The sequence below is a fragment of the Athene noctua genome, chromosome 1 (assembly GCF_965140245.1).
Source record: "Athene noctua chromosome 1, bAthNoc1.hap1.1, whole genome shotgun sequence".
Taxonomy (NCBI): domain Eukaryota; kingdom Metazoa; phylum Chordata; class Aves; order Strigiformes; family Strigidae; genus Athene; species Athene noctua.
In genome coordinates this window covers 75,941,912-75,959,057 of record NC_134037.1, presented here as the reverse complement: position 1 = coordinate 75,959,057, position 17,146 = coordinate 75,941,912, and the positions used below count along the sequence as shown (strand labels likewise).

General features: G+C 38.9%; 1 protein-coding gene across 6 annotated transcripts in view; it reads left to right on the top strand.

Annotated features, from left to right (window-relative positions):
• UTRN (utrophin) overlaps positions 1-17,146 on the top strand; it is a 384,959-nt gene that overhangs the window by 327,280 nt on the left and 40,533 nt on the right. For all 6 annotated transcript variants that reach the window (XM_074896615.1, XM_074896617.1, XM_074896614.1 and 3 more), the window contains 2 exons: positions 6,512-6,597; positions 15,273-15,430. In XM_074896615.1, coding sequence (XP_074752716.1) covers positions 6,512-6,597; positions 15,273-15,430 — 244 coding nt within the window. The remainder of the gene's footprint in view (positions 1-6,511; positions 6,598-15,272; positions 15,431-17,146) is intronic.

The following is a 17,146-nucleotide window of genomic DNA, read 5'->3' as shown; positions in this document are numbered from 1 at the left end:
TTGAAAGCTTTAGTGTAGATAATTCTTCAAGCTGATGAAAGACTTCAATCTTTAGTCAAATTTGAAAAATTGAGGATGAAAGTTTTCTGAGATAAAATTACTTTTTACAGTGTATATCCTTGCTCACTTTTCAAATCCACTTCAGGTAAAAAAATGCTGAAAGAACAGGCACCAATTTTAAGCTGTCTTTTGCTTTTGGTTTTTTAAATTGGCCTTTAGGAAAGAGCTAATTTGTGTCTTGGCATTTCCATTGTTTATTGCATTGGTGTTATACATATACAATGTTTCAAATCGTTAAACTGCCTACAAAGAGCATCTGTTAGTTGCGTGCTATTAACCTGAGATTTAATTACTGATTCACAGATTGATGGCAAACTAAGTAGTTCTTCAGACTTACCTACAGATGTCTTTGGCCCTTAAAAAGAACCAAATTGTTTTTAGAAAAAGTCTGTTGTGTTCTGGTATTTTCTGACACATCAGGAATGATTCATTCTTCAAGCTGAGTAGGGGAGAGAAACATTAAATTTATTTATTGACTTTTACTTCTTCAAGTACTCAAAGGTTGTTCAAGGTAGCAGCATAGGCCTTATAAATATGTTCCAAACTTCGTTCCTTGTTTTGGTTAGTCCAGAGATTTTTTTTTTAAATAAAATTAAAAAGAAATGCATTGCATTTTACAATAAGAGCTGTCAAGGAAGTTGTTTGCTCTATTAAATCATTTGGCCAGGCCTGTGTTTAAATCATCCAAAAGCAATAGCCTCTGGTTATTGTTCTGGAGCACATACTGTCAGATTTGCTAAAATCTCCAAACATCATTTACAGGAAATGGACTGATAGCTTTTAGAACTAATGGAATAGCTTAACACCCCTTGAAATGAGTTATCTCACATATTTTAAAGTCTGTCATACATAATACAGAATACATGTAGTAATTGTGGGCAATGACTCATTATTTCAATCAGAATTACCCATAAAGAATCCTTTACGTGCAGTTTTTAATGTCTTGCAATGTTTATCTGTCTTCTTGTATTTCAACTTTTAAATTTTCTTGGATTTTTTTGATGTTAAGATACTTTTGATAATGCCTTCTTTTAAATTGAAATGTTTTGGTGCATTAGTCTAGGAAGGGTATGGTGCTTATGCTAACATTTTCCATATGATCAAAGCTGTCATTCACGATCATTCCCTATAGCCCAGTCTTCCCCTGAAGAATTGCAACTTCATTGTTTATTGTTGCTCTCATACACCTGGCAAATTCTACCACCAGGCTGAGTTAATATCCCAGGCCTTACCAGCATGTTAATTTCAGCAAAATCTGAACTTCTGATGGATGAGAAGGATGAGAGACCTGCTCAGTCAGCCTTAACTTTATGCTGTGGCTTTGATGATAGCTGATGGAAATTTCCTGCATGCACTCCAGTTGCATTCCCTGTGTTGATGATAACTGTCTTGATTTATAGAGGACTCTGAGAGAGCATCTTAGCGGGCTGTGATAGTAGTAAGAAGCATCCTAGGAAGGACAAGGCCCTCTGTAGGGCAAGTAAATTAGCTCCTTGTCAGACTCCTCTGTGCTTGACCAGGGAGAGGCATTTGTGGAGACCTTCAGAGATGTAACAGGCTGCTGCCTCCTGTTGCTGGGTTACACAGATAACTGATAGCTGCAGTCCTTAGTAGTCCTTAGTTGCCGTGTCAGTGTTGACTAAGCTTGAGAGCTCTTTGACGAGAGAAGCCTAAACTGAAGTGAGATCATCTTTTTTCTTCTCCAATTTTCCTTGCTAGTGCCTGATATTTTTATGCTGTTGCCCCCATCCCTGGAGGACATAGGGTTCCTCTGGATTTGATATTGCTTATCTTGTTTTCTGTTGATTTGCCAGTCATTATTATTGTGTATTCCTGTTTTCAATCTCTTATACTTAATCTTGCCCTCTGACAGCTTTTTGTTATCTGGCTACTCCTGTGTGCAGCTGTGCCTGTTATTGTTTGCCCCTTTGGAGTTAACATTGTTCACATAGGTAAAATGCTTATATATTATGACTGGCTATGCCATCACAATGCTACAGAATACTTGCATGCCACTGTAGGTAAACAATAGTTTAGTGCACTTATATTCAAGAATCAGGTATTAATTATATCCTGATTAGTACATCTAAAATTTACAGGTGTCACAGGCCTCTGTTTTGACTATGGTGTAGACCTGGCCTGTCAAAGAAGTTTTGGGTCCTAACTTCGTTAGTATGTTACTTAGAGAAGGCAATAAAGTTTGCATAAGATGGTTGAATGATTATGGAAATTTTTTGGAAAGTTTGCTAAACTCTTTTTCCTGGAAAGACATACCATCAGATAATTTTAACCTTGCCTTAATGTCTGTCATTGAATTTCCGAGGTGTTTGAGCAGAAACAGAAATATTAGTTCGGGGATTTAGCACACTGTTTTGAAGCTGAGATGTTCCTGTGGCTAAGTAGTGTTAAACTGTATTATATGATTGCCAAGTGCTCCACACAGCTTGTGCCTGATGTAGTGATGTTGGGATTGTACTTGTTGCATTTGTTTGGAGCTCAGTTGTTACAGGATTAGCAAGGGAACTCATGAGGCGTGGCTTGTGTCTGTTGCCCCTGTTATCTGTGTTACCTGTTATTCCCCCCGTCTCCTCGTCTGCATCTTGTAGTTCCAGTATCTCCTATCGTAAGATATAGGATAAAAGTTTTCTTCCTTTCTCTACTACAGCCATTTCTAGCTTACCCTTTTTGTCCTCATTTGCTTACATTCTTGTACAGTAGTGACAGTCATCAGGTTTTATATAAAGTAGCTTTTTGATAGTCCTTGTGGCTGTGTTGGATCTCTGAAGCAGCTGAATGGTTGCTGTCTGCTTGGATGGAGAGTCAAACTACACAACAAAGTTGTATGTGCTCCAGTCCCAATCCAACCTCTCTACCTGTGCAGTGTGGTACCCTCCCATGCCTTTGACCAAATGATGTAGTTAGCAGAATTCCCAGTAAACTAGTCCTGTCTGTAGTATATGCTTTCAATTCACTCTCCTACCATGACTGAAAATGTGTATCTTTTTTTAATGCCTATTTTGGCAGGTTTAAAAGTCGAATTACTTCTGGGTTCTGTGCCAGCTCCTGACTGGCAATGGATGAAGGTGCAACAGGGGAATCGTACCTGATGCATATAGGCCAGAGCCTGCCTAGTGCATATGTAGAGACAACACAGTCACTTAGAAAAACAAGGATTCTTTATTTCCCCTCACTTCTCTTTCCCCTTTCCCAATAAAACGATAAAATTCCAGTTCATCTGAGGAAGGAGAAGAATGTCAGCCTCACACTATAAGGGCAGTGAATCCTTAGGCTTTGTATTGCCTGGGGAAAGAGGGCTCAGATATATCCAGAGGGACAAATGGACTTCAGTAAACAAGAATAGTGTTTCTGACAAGCAGCTATAATGGTTTTGCCATTTTTCACTTGAAGATAGGTCAGAGTTCAATAATGTGCCATTTTTATACTGCCTTTCACTGTTGTATTGATGGAGAATAGACAATTTTGCTCTAAACCAGTTAATAGAGATATAATGATTCAGACTTCCATTTATCAGAATCAGAGCAAAAGAAATCTGAGGTGCCAAAGTGGTCTTATCAATTGATTTTGTAATGACAAGCAGGCTTGTATTGCTATAGTGAACCTAAATGGTGTGCTAGCACTTAATTCTAAATACTAGACCCATAAATTTTGTATGAATTCAAGCATTAAAAAGATTCCTGAACCTTCCTACTGTAAGGCCTGATTTTTTAGATGTTTGTACACACAGTACAATTAGGTGGTTGTGCTGCCATTCAGAGGTACCTTTACAGTCTGGAGAAAGGGAACAACAGGAATCTCCTTAAGTTCAGTGAAGAGAAGTACTAAAGTCTCTCCCTGAGGAGGAATAACCTCATACTCTAGTACAGGCTGGGGGATGACTGACTGGAAAGCAGCTTTGTAGGAAGGGCCCTGGGGGTCCTGGTGGACACCAGGGTGAACATGATCCAGCAACATGCGCTTGTGTCAAAGTAGGCCAACGGTCTCCCAGTCTGCATTAGGAAGAACCTTCCCCTCAGGTTGAGGGAGGTGTTATCCTTCCCTTCTACTCAGCACTGGTGAGACACATCTGGAGTGCTGGGTCCAGTTCTGGGCTCCCCAGGACAAAAGAGACATGGGCAAACAAGAGTGAGTTTAGTGATTAAGGACTTGAAGTATCTGATATATCAGGAGAAGCTGAGAGAGCTGGCACCTTTCTACCTGGAAAAGAGAGGATACAGGGGCATCTTATCAAAGTGCATAAATACCCAGTGAGAGCAGTAGAGAAGATGGAGCCAGGCTCCTCTCAGTGCTTCTAAGTGACAGGAAAAGAGGCAGTGGGCACAAACAGAAACACAGGAGATTGTGCTTAATCATATAAGAAGAAGGTTGGGGTTTTTTAATGTGAGGGAGATCAGTGGCACAGGATTGCCCAGAGAAGCTGTGCGGTCTCCATCCTTGAAGATATTCAAAACATCACTGGATATGATCCAGGAAAACCTGCTCTACCTGACTGAGCAGGGACATTGGTCTAGATGATCTCCAGAGGTCCCTCCCAACCTCAGTGGCTTTGCTAAAACTTTACATTGATTTGGAAGTGTCAATGCTACAAAGTCTATAGGCTTAGTGGAGGGGGGGGTGTTTGGTTTTGGTGTGGGGTTTTTTTTGGTTTATTTTTTACTGTATATATAATTTCAGTGCTAATATTTAGCTGCTCCCAAGAAAAAAGCTGGGGGAAATATGTTGCTCCTCAGAAAAATATAATAGTTCAGGCTTCCTAATTCTTTTTATAAATTATTGAGAAAACGCTTTTTGTGTAAAGGAAGTTTTTCGTAGTCCCTATACAATCTGTTGAAATCTGGAGAAGTCTGAAGCCTTCACACATGTGCCCTTACCTTTTAGCTGAAAAGTTTTTCTGTGTTTCTGTCTTTAATAAACAATTGCTGTAGTCAGTCCTGAGTTAAATCAAACCCAGATGAATGTTCAGATTTGGTTTTCTGTTGAATACAAAGTTAAAACCCGGACAACCCTACACAGGAAAGAATGGGGAAAGAACTTTATCAAGGTTGCAAAATGAGCAATTCACACGTTAAGGTATGCCAGAATGATGTAGTGTCTGTGATTGAAAGAGGTAATTTGAAGCTAAGCTTGAACGTATAAAATAGGTGGCAGTTTTATAACATTCTGGAAGATCAGGTCCTGATTTTCAAACTAGGTAGTAAAAGTAACAGTGTTTTTGATTAATTTGACAATAATTTCTCTGTACCTCTGTTCCAGCTTGTGGAATGGAGAAGATAATGCTGTCTAGTCTCACTAGATGAGGTGATGGTTGTGAAGACAAATGCATTAATATTTGTAAGGTGATTAGCTAATTTACTGAAAGCCCCAGAGTAAATTAATAATTTTGTATTCAGCACAACATTTGTGAAGTAAACCAGACAGCAGACCATATGTTGAATGGATAGGACAGAAAGGGATATCTAATAACCACTCCAGAAGTAATTAAAGGATTATATCACTTCTGCATGACAGAAGGGACCAAAGTAATGTTTGGGGTGATATTAATTTTAGTATTATCTTACTTGCTGGTGAAAGACCCAGCTAACCTTAAATATAGGAGGCTGTGTATAACATATGCAGATGAACTGCTATTCTCTTTTTTTTTTTTTGCCATGTCTCACCTGAAGACAAATTGTTTTTTGGTCTTTCAAAGAAGAAATCCTCAGATCTTTTAAGAATATGTTTCTGCACTGATTTTTTGAACTTCCAAATTGTCATTTTCCATGTACCCTGGGTTTATTGCTTTAGTGCCTTTTCAATAGTGTTTGTCTTGCAGGTTTCAAATCACTTGCTTTGGTACCTACTTATCTGTTCTTGAGTTGCTTAGTTTGATATGTGGCTTTTTGGGTTTGGGCTTTTTTTTTTTTCATGTTGGACAAGATAAGCCTGAGGTCACACTGCTTAAAGAATGGCAGCACCACATCATTTATTTACCGTATGTGGTTGCTGGTTTATGTCCTGGTACACCTGTATATCAGAGCATTTTAAACATAAAGGAAAAAAATGAAGTGAAAAAAATTAATGAGTTGCTTTGATATGAAAACTTGGTTTTATTTTGCAGTCCTTGTGTTTCACACTGAGTAATGGGCTTTCCTACTGTGTGCTCATGGGTTTTTTCTATGTATAGCACATTATTAAATCAAGTTGAGAGCTTCACAGAGATAAATGTCTACCCTTTTGGAGTGATACAAACTGTTTTGACATGTAAACCACTTAAAAGGCGAGCTGAACTTTTGTAAGGGAAGCGCTCTTAATGTGATTTGTAGTGTTAATTTGTTTTAAGATTTGAAGTGTATTTGAAGTAGAACTCACCAATGCATTTGCATTTTTGAATAGACTTTGGTTGGAATGAAATAAAATTAAACTGTATTAAATTGTCTTATCTTTATCATTTCAGTGGCCGGACTGGAAAAATTCGAGTGCAGTCCCTGAAAATTGGCTTGATGTCTCTTTCTAAGGGCCTTCTGGAAGAGAAGTACAGATGTAAGGAAGAATGCATTTTATAAAATGGTTACTTTATATAATTAAGTCATGTACAATAACAACACATATTGTAGCTAATTTGTAGTAAAACATTTCTCGGGCCTGTAGCAAGACAGTTTTCTTGTGAGTAAATCAAATAGAATTGTTTTCATTATCATCACTGACAATGGGAGAAGGTAGGATTTATACCCTGACTGGAAAGTATTGATGTCAATTTTGTATCACCATAATGTACAGTATTGCAATCCTCAAAAGCGAAGGAGAATGTAGCCATGGGGTAGCTAGAGAAGTATTCTATTTGACTGATTCTTTTCTCTTTTGTGTGTATGTATGTTTTGTTAGGGGAAAAATCAAGCAAGTCAGTGTTGATTGGAACAGATCGATATGCCTGATAAAGCAAGGGAGTGCATCAAAATCCAGCAATTGTATTTTGTGATCTATAAAAAAAATTACATGAACTCTGAAAATAGTTTTCCAGTATATGTAATTTCTGACTGGATTGTGCAATGAAAGTTTAAATTATGCTAAGTAATCTCACAAGCTTGAAAAATAGCGAGTAGTATAAAAATATTTCACAAAAATAATTGCAGAAGCAGAAGAGAATTGAATAATTTTGAGGCAAAACCCCTTGACAAATACAGAACAAGAGATTAAGTCCTATATAAGAGCATCCTAGGTGATAGACAGTTATAATTATTCACGTCATCTTAAAATTGCTATTCTTTGCAGTAGTACTTGACACATTTCGGAAAAACATGTAAAATGCATAGAGACTGTATTTGCCATGTACCATTGAAGCTCTGCAGCTATTTCTGCTCTCCTTAGAAGCATTTGTAGGTAATCTTGTTATCCTGGTTATTAACACTGATCAAAAGTACAGGTATCTTGTGCATTGGGGCATATTTTGACATCTGAATGGCATACTAAGACTTGGTTGGTTTTTTTTCCTTATGTTGTTTCACATATCTATGAGTAAGTCCCTAACTAACAGAGCTTGGCAGCCATACCTTTGTTCAGTATTGACAATTCAGGGGGTAATCTACCATTTGGTGTGAAATAGAAAGTTTTTGTAAAGTTAGTTAGGCTGTGGATAACAGAATAATAACCCTACCAAAAAGTGGTTCAAAAAAACCCAAACCGTGGGAATAAACTCACATTAAATTGCTATCAGTAATGAATTAGTATACTTAATGTTAGTGATTACAGGCACTGAAGTAGAACAAGGAAATTACTAGGTCAGATTCATTTTTATGCTGTTGCTATGTGTCTAGTAGTAAAATAAAAATGCCAGCTGATGGTGCCTGCAGATTTGCATAATCTACATTAACAGGCTGGGATTTTTCCTGAAGATTGCTGTGAAAAGTCCTAAAAAATTAGTCCTAAAAAAAAGGGTCTTAGGAAACTTTTGTACCAAGTGATCATAACTTCAACCTGAAATACATCTAAAATTGAAATAGTTGCTCAGCTTCTTAAAGCAGAGAATTAATTGTCAGATAACATATCCTTTTTTTGTTGTTGTATCTCCTATTCTGATAAGTGGGCCAGATTTTGATATCTTCTTTTTCAGCTTTATTGTCCTTACAAACCATAAAATTGTTACAAAACAGAACTCTTCAATTTGAAAGAAGTTTTATCAAAGAAGGAAGGAATGATGTCAAGTACTGGTTATTGTCCTGTGGTGGCTTTGCAGTCAGAGTTTTCAGGTCCTCTGGCACCAGTTGTGTCACAGACTGATCTTCGGTGCAAAATCTCCTGCTCACTTTGATTTGTCATGCCCTACTAATCGTCTGCTGTTGAGAGAAATTTTGTTGTATGTATTGACCTTTCAGATCCTCAAGTGAAAACTGTAATGGAAACTCAGAGTTTTTGAGAAAGTAAATCACTTGGAAGGAAGAGCAGTACTCCCAAACATGGATGCTCAAATGCAAATTACCTGCCTTCTGATTTTTCCCTTTCCCAGACCAGCTCCTGACATTTGCTTTTCCTTTGGCTATGTTTCTTCTAAGCCTTTTGGAGGCATTGTCAATCCCAGGCTTCTCTGAGCATGGCAGTTCTTGTATGGTTGCAGTTGGAGCCCTTAGCAGAGCATAGATCATGCCTTTAATGTTGTAGTCTTAGGGAGGCATACTCAGAGTAGTTGGTACTAAAATAGGCAAATTTCTTGTTTTAAAAACTTTTGGATGAACACTTCAATCTTTTGTAAAACTCTTAATCATACTGTCTGCTCAAGTGTTTTCTACCTCAGCCTTCCCAGAAAACAGCCTTTTGGTGATTAACTTGAAGAAACATAATTTCTGTGCTGCTGAGACACTGGCTTTATAAAATAGTGTGGTAAACTGACGCGATGATAATTTCAGTTTACCAGTAAAATTGACGTTCATCTTTCTTTCTTACCTTTTTGGGGACATCAAGCTTTTGTTCTTTGTTTCTTTCTTTAATATGAAGCCCTTTTTTTGGTTTTAACAGCCACCTTTAGTCACATTCATTTCCAGTAAAAATAACAATTGTTAACTGTATGTTCATTCTCAGTATAGGTAGGATATTTTCATTTGACACATTTTTTTAAAATGTTTTGCTAGAAAAATTTTTGTGGTTTTTTTTTTTTTTAATGTTCTTTTTAAGATGCTAGACTTCAGGGTTGTCATGAGACTGGATCTTTAATTTTAAAAAGTCCCAATTACTTTAGAAGAAACATTGAAGCCTCAGTTAAAGAATGCCTATTCTTGAAAATGGTTAAAGACATGCTTAACTTCAAGCACACGCTTGGGTGCTCCTGTGAATAAAAATGGACCTGCTAATGTAATTGAATTGCTATGAGCTGGTTACATCTATGCTTGTAGGGTAAATATTCTAGGGCCAGGCGACGCCAATGACCTGGTCTGGCTGTATCCATGTTACGCGATCCTTTCTTCCCAGAAGAGGGGGGCATGTGAGCTACCTATTGGAAATGATCCCAGACCCTGCCTAACTCTCACATCATTCCTGGCTATTTTGAGGACAACAGCTAGTTAACTTTGATCAAAATCATGACAGATACACCTTTAGCATCTTAATGATACAGACAACAGCATTTCAGTGCTTGGGCTTAGGCCTTGGTGCTGTTGGTCAGTTCATGGGTGTATAGAATGAGCCTTAAAAACTGAAAAGGAAAAAAAAAAAAAGGTAATATTAGTTTAGTTCCAAAATACTTAGAACATAATAAACACTTTCTTTTTATCACCAGTTATTCATACATAATTACGAACTTCTGAATACTGTGGGAAAAATGAAACATTTTTAACCACTCAATTTTAGTGTCCCCAATTGTTCTAGAAAGGTAAATCTTAATCATATCAGCAAGTGTTTGCAACAGTAAAGAAATTAATTTGCATGTGTGATTGTTTACAGCAGGAAACAAACAATGTCTCAGTATGGATTTCCTGAGGGACAGCAGGAATTTTATCTTCCCTACCTTTTTTCAGTTTTAAAGGTAGAGAGAAGTCATAGCACTATGTAATAACTGGAAGTACATTTGTGTGCATTTTGCTCTTACCTGGGCTCATTTTTAACACAGAAAGCCCAGACTGGCAGCAGAAACAGAAAACACATATGGAGTTTTATTTAGTGTGTATATTTGTAGATTTTGGGTCATATCATATATAATGCATAAAAACTGTGGGATCTGAAGTGAAAAAGAAGGACTACTTGAAAAATCTCAGCTGTGAAGCAGTTCAATTTTCAAGTGATGTACAACATCCTTGGAATGTGATTTGGTTTTTTCCCCCTGTTATGTTTTTCTTATTAATTTTCAAATAATTTGAAACTAACACTGTGCTATTTAAAAGAAAAAAAAAAGAGAGAAGAAAAAACAATGTGCATCCTGTTTATAACAATGCAACATAAAATGTGTGTCGTGGACATCTTACTACTATCTTATTACCATTTTAATAGGAATTTAATAAACTTTTCAACATTTTCAAGTATCCCCTTCTATACCAGACAGTAAGTACATTTTTTCAGGTTGTCCAACAAATTTGCAGTTTGAGTCTGGCTGGTTGTGATCCTCAAAATACTGGTGTGAGGCTGAATTTAATTTAAGATTAACTGTTTGTTTGGGTTTTTTTCTTGTTTCTGTTTTTTCCTGTGGCTCAGGTCTGAATAATCTTTTTTCTACCCCAATCATTCTTCTTGTCCTTTTGGTAAAGTCCTTTACACAGTTTAACCTTTATATCAATATATTTTATATGTTAAACTCATATGTATGTAGATATTAGCAAACTCCATTTACAAGAGTTTGTGGCTTCTGACATTGCTGGTGGGTGATGTACAGGGTTCCTCCTCCCACTGGCATGAGTATGGTGTCTGGGTGCTGCCTGTCAGAGCTAAAACAAGCCCTCCTCCCATACATCTGCCACTTGAGAGCTGCCCTCACCATGCCTTCTTTGCTAGAGAATTGCTGGTGGGTTACTTTAAGGAATTAGGCCAGAACAGTTTGGCTTTCCATACCTTTAGTTTAGGAGCTTCCTCTCCTGTGGGTCACATCGAAGGCACTGAGGGTTTTGTGAAAAGAGGATACATCCATGAACTCTTTTGCACTTGGGCACTCATCAGTTACAGCACAGGTGTCAGTGTTAAGTTTTACTTGTATTTTAAGAGGAGTGTTTCGGAGGAGTTTGAGCTCTTCAGAGGTATTTGCCAATTTCCTACTTGGATCAACCCTAGCTAACCACTCTCCCTATTCCCTCTCCTGCCACATTATTTTTCTTCTATTTACTAGTTATTCCTCAATCAACTGAAGTTTTAAGGCTTAGGAAATTACTTCATCGTCCTCCCAGCTACAGGGGTTAATGAATTGTTCTTTTAGTGCCTGTTTCCACTGTAGTCTGATGCAAACAGAAATAATAAACCAGGCTTTTTTAAACTGACTCTTAGAAACTGGAAAACTATTCCAACTGCAGCTGAAGAAACTGAGCAGGATCTGGGATTGCCAATATGAGCCTGCAGCCATGCAGTACTAGTTCTGTCACCGCTGTTGTCAGTGGGTTTTTTTTTCTCACCACTGAGCGCTGAAGATGCTGTAGCATTTGTTTGACTAGGCAAGAAAGGGGTGAGAAAAACAGAAGAAACTCTAAAAATTAATTCAGTCATCTGGATTTCTGTTTTGTGAAAATCCTTTCTTCTGCCTCAGCCTCCTTTGCCAAGAAAAAAAGTATGACCAGACTTTCTGAAGCACGCTGACAAAGCTTGACAGTTCTTCAAATGAAGGGCAAAACAATTTACACAGTGTAATAAAAGAGTTTCTCTTGAGTGTGTCTGAACAAAGCTTGTCTGTTTCTCAATCAGAAGTGCAGTCAGACTGAATTTTCAAATTTCATTTATTTCTAACCTATTAATGGTTGTTCTGGTGGGAGACATGAAAAGCAGGAGAATAGTATAAATGGTTTATTTTTTTTTCTTTTAAGATTACTGGAGCTTTAATTAGAGCTGACCACTGAGTGCAAAAGGAGAATGTAAAAGCCAGCTGGAATGAACACAAACAATTCACTTCCATTTCTTCTGTAATTTGTACCAATCGCAGAATTTAAAAATATTTCGGAGATGAACACGGTGTTTAAGATATTTTCAGGAGAGATTCATCTTGTGACTAAATATTAATGTACACAGCTATTAAAGTTCATAAATCAAGGATTGTTGGCAGAAACATCTTAAAAATCTTAGCTTGAAAGTTTTAACAATTAAAAATGTCCAATCGAGGAAATGTGTTAAGAAAGCATTTAAGAAATATTATCTGTACTACAGACAGGCCTATTAATTCAGTGCTTTGCAGTGACTCTTATGTACAAGCAATATCTTTCTTCCCAGTGTCTCTATCTGGAACAATTTTCTTGATCGCTTTCAGCCTCGATTTTTTCTGTTGTTACGGTCATCCCAAAACGTCCACTTACACTGCAGGCCTTGACACCTACCTTAGGAAAAGGAAATCAGTAAAAGCAGAGTACATGGAAGCAGACATGGCTATCTGGGAAGCAAATGTGATTAACGTTAAGCTCGAATTGTCTTGCTGACTGCTGGTTTGCATTAAGCTGTTTCACATGGCCAGCTGTGACTTGTGGTAATTTCTAGTCTCAGTTCAGAGCAAATGTGCTCCTGTCCACAACCAGCTGAAGGATGGCATAGACTTTAGCATAAGATACAGATTTCTGAAATGTTATTTCCTTCTGTATAGAATCATAGAATACTTTGGGTGGGAAGAGACCTTCAACGGTCATCTAGTCCAACCCCTCTGTAATGAGCAGGGACATCTTCAACTAGATCAGGTTGCCCAGAGCCCAGTCCAGCCTGACCTTGAATGTTTCCAGGGATGAGGCATCTACCAGCTCTCTGGTTCAATCTGTTCTGGTGTTTTACCACCCTCATAGTAAAAAATGTCTTCCTTATATCTAGTCTGAATCTACCCTCTTTTATTTTAAAACCATTACCCCTTGTCCTGTTGCTACAGGACCTGCTAAAAAGTTCGTCCCCATCTTTCTTATAAGCTCCCTTCAAATACTGAAAGGCTACAGTAAGGTCTCCCTGGAGCCTTCTCTACTCCAGGTTGAACAACCGCAACTTGCAGCCTTTCTTTATAGGAGAGGTGTTCCAGCCCCCTGATCATTTTTGTGGCCTCCTCTGGACCCGCTCAAGCAGTCTATGTCTTCCATGTGCTGAGGGCTCCGGAGTTAGACACAGTATTCCAGGTGATGTCTCACTAGAGAGGAATAGAGGGGGACAATCACCTACCTTGACCTGCTGGCCGCTCTTGATGCAGCCCAGGATATAGTTGGCCTGGGCTGCGAGTGTACATAGGTGGCTCACATCCAGCTTTTCGTCCACCAGTACCTCCATGTCCTTCTTGGCAGGGCTGCTTTCAATCCTTTCATTCCCCAGCCTGTATTGATACCAGGGATTGCCCTGACTCAGTTGCAGGACATTGCATTTGGCCCTGTTGAAGCTCATGAGGTTCACGTGGGCTGACTTCTCGAGCTTGTCTACGACCCTCTGGATGGCATTCCAGCCCTCAGACATATCAGCTGCACCACACAGCTTTGTGTTGTTGGCAAACTCCCTGAGGGTGCACTTGATCCCACTTTGTATCACTGATGAAGATATTAAATAGCACTGGTCCCAATACGGACCCCTGAGGGACACCACTCATCACTGATCCCCATCCAGACATTAAGCCATTGACCACTACCCTCTGGATGTGACCATCCAACCAGCTCCTCATCTGCTGAACAGTCCATCCATCAAATCCACCTCTCTCCAATTTAGGGAGAAGGATATTGTGGAGGACCATGTCAAAGGCCTTACAGAAGTCCAGATAGATGATATCTGTAGCTCTTCCCTTCTGTTGCAGAGTGTGTTCATTGGGGTGGGAGCACCTGAAACACCTTATCCACTGATGTGGTCCCTCCATCATAGGAGGCCACTAGGTTGGTCAGGAAGGACCTGCCCTTGGTGAAGCCATGCCAGCTGTCTCAAATCACCTCCCTGTCCTCCATGTGCCTTAACATAGCTTCTGGGAGGATCTGTTCCATGATCTTCCCAGGCACAGAGGTGAGGCTGACAGGTCAGTAGTTCCTGGGGTCCTCCTTTCTACCCGTTTTAAAAATGGGTGCAATGTTTCCCTTTTTCCAGTCACCAGCAACTTCACCTGACTGCCATGACTTTTCAAATATCATGGAGAGTGGCTTGGCAACTAGATCAGCCAATTCCCTCAAGACTCAGGGATGCACCTCATCAGGGTCCATAGACTTAGGTATATTCAGGTTCCTCGGGTGGTCAAGAACCTTCTCTTATAGTGGGAGGGACTTTGTTTGCCCAGTCCCCTCTTGCAGTCCATCCACTCAAGAGACATGGGAAGAGAGGTTGCCTGTGAAGACTGAGGCAAAGAAGTTGCCTCAGCCTTCTCCTCGTCCATTGTTACCAGTTTGCCAGTCTTGCTTATCACAGGGCCATATGCGTTCTTTGACATTCCTTTTCCGGCTGTAGAAGCCTTTATTATTATTCTTTGCATCCCTTACCAAGTTCAGCTCCAACCGTGCCTTGGCCTTCCTGACTCCATCCCTACACAACCAGGCAGTGTGCCTTTACTCTTTCCAAGATACTTGTCCTTGCTTCCACTGCCTGTGCATTTCGTTCTTGGCCTTTCATTTGACCAGCAGGCCTTGACTCGACCACGCTAGTATCTGCCTTCTTTTCCTGATTAATTACACCTGGGGATCAAGAGCTCTTATGCTCTATGGAAAGTGTCCTTCCCTAATGATAACATAGTAAACTTAGTAAATATTAGGGGGACAGTGGGGTAATGATGGATTAGAACAAAAAGCTGTTCTGATTTTGTGATGTCCCTCTTGTTTTTTCACACAGCTGCTCCTAGGTAAAACAGGAGCTGCCATGTACAGTTTTATCACAAGATATCATAAGAAGACGAATAGTTCATTCATTTTGCCTTACTTTTCTCATATGTATGGTTACAGATCAAGAAAATTGAATCAAAGTAATAGAGATTAAATGAGAGTAAACTATTGCAAACAGGACAGTGGCCATCTGTAATAACTGGATTACAAAAATTACAAAGCTCGAGCTGCAGCATTACTGAATAAAAGGGATGTACATGGAAACAAAATGAGCCATGCCTCTTGTTGGTGTTGCAGATCTCTTTAAGGAGGTGGCAGGCCCCACAGAAATGTGTGACCAAAGGCAGTTGGGCCTGCTGCTTCATGATGCTATCCAGATCCCACGGCAGCTTGGGGAAGTGGCAGCCTTTGGTGGCAGCAACATTGAACCCAGTGTGCGCAGCTGCTTCCAACAGGTAAGATGACAAAGACCTTCATGTGAAAAAAACCCTCACTATGTTGTGTTAAGTTTCACTTTTACATGGTGTAAACAGAAGAGAGGAATTTAAAAACATACATGGAGGTTTTTGAGCAGAAATTAATATGCTCCTGCAACTAAATGTAGGAGGTTATTGTGAAAATGCAGCTGTAAAAGATGGGTTAGGGTTTAGGAGAGGATCGAACAAATTACATTTAGCAAAAAGTATATATAATATAAGTCTGTGTGGTTTTGACAATATTGGCTTCCCTAAAAGCTGTTAAAAAAATTTGTACCAGCCAATTATCCTGTTTTGGTTGTTCAAAGCAACCTGATACTGTGAGAACAATGTGCTTTTTCCTGCTGGAACAAGACATAATCTCAACAGAACAAGAGAATGATGTTTATAGTAATTTTTTGACCTGGTGCATCAGGAAATTATTTAGCAAAAATTATTTTACTGACAAAAGAGCTTGCAGTTGCACAAAACTTCAAGTGTAGTCATTTGTATATCGTGAGCCTTTATGTAGCAGATCAGAACATGGAATAAAGCTATCTTACAGCCTGCTGTTCAGATCCACACTACATGCAGCGGGTTAATGAGGCTGCAAGGAGTGTCTGTCTGTTTAGAGAAGACGAGAATTGAAAAGGGGATGTCGTAATGGAACACAACCTAACTCAGACTTTGTCAAGAATGCCTAAGGCTCCAACTGTTTACTAGTGATAACTATACTGCATGAGTGTATTATTGCTGTGAAGGTGGCTGCTTTGAGTATTGTCAGAAATTACATATGGATTAAAAATTCACTATGGCATATATAAAACTATTGATCTTAATATTTCTGATTTTACGGAATCAAACATTAAATAATATAGTGAACTTCTAAAGCATTTTTCTTTTGTCATTCTTTTATAGACATTTCGACATTTTCATCTGATGCTTTGAAAAATTCAGTTATGCTAGCATTTTTCAGAACTATTAGATTAATTTCTGGACTCTTGAGATGATTGGAATTAGAAGAATGTTTGTCCGGATCATGAATAATTTGGTAGATACTTATGGAAGTTGAGTTGACCAATTAACTATGTAAAACTTCTGCTGAGGTTTTAACATTGCTGCTTCAAACAGTAAGGGATGGTGCCTATCTGTTATTGGCTTGAGTGGTTCAAGTCGTACTGAAATAAATTATTCATTTGCTAGTGGTAGAGTTTTTCTGTCACAGAGGAATGATCTTTATGTTCCTCAAGGACCTGCCCCGTCTCCCATGATGCTCAATTGTGGGTGAGGGGTACTAGCAAGGTAGTGTTTAAATACTTGATGTGATATTATGATTATGCTGGTGATGAGGTTGCATCCCTTGCCTCATATGAATAGCTCAAGTTCAGTCCCTGGTCATTAAGAGGGCATAGAGAAAGTGTGCAGCCGCATGACCGTTATCTCAGCCTAGTGAAAACAAGTATTTTGCTGGTGCAGAAAGCTTTTTTTTTTTTTTTCCTTTTCATGCTGCTCCCTCTTACTGGCAAAAATCGACTTGGACTATGAATAGGTTAAGAAACCTAGTGTTGCTTCTCATCACGTGTTACCATTTAAGAATAGCTTCCGTTTTAAGTTGTGTTCTGTTACTTCCAGTGAGCTCAGAAAGATGACCTGTGTTCTTATTGCTGACAAAGTTGATGAATATAATACTTTTACAGCTAGACTCCTCTGGTGGTT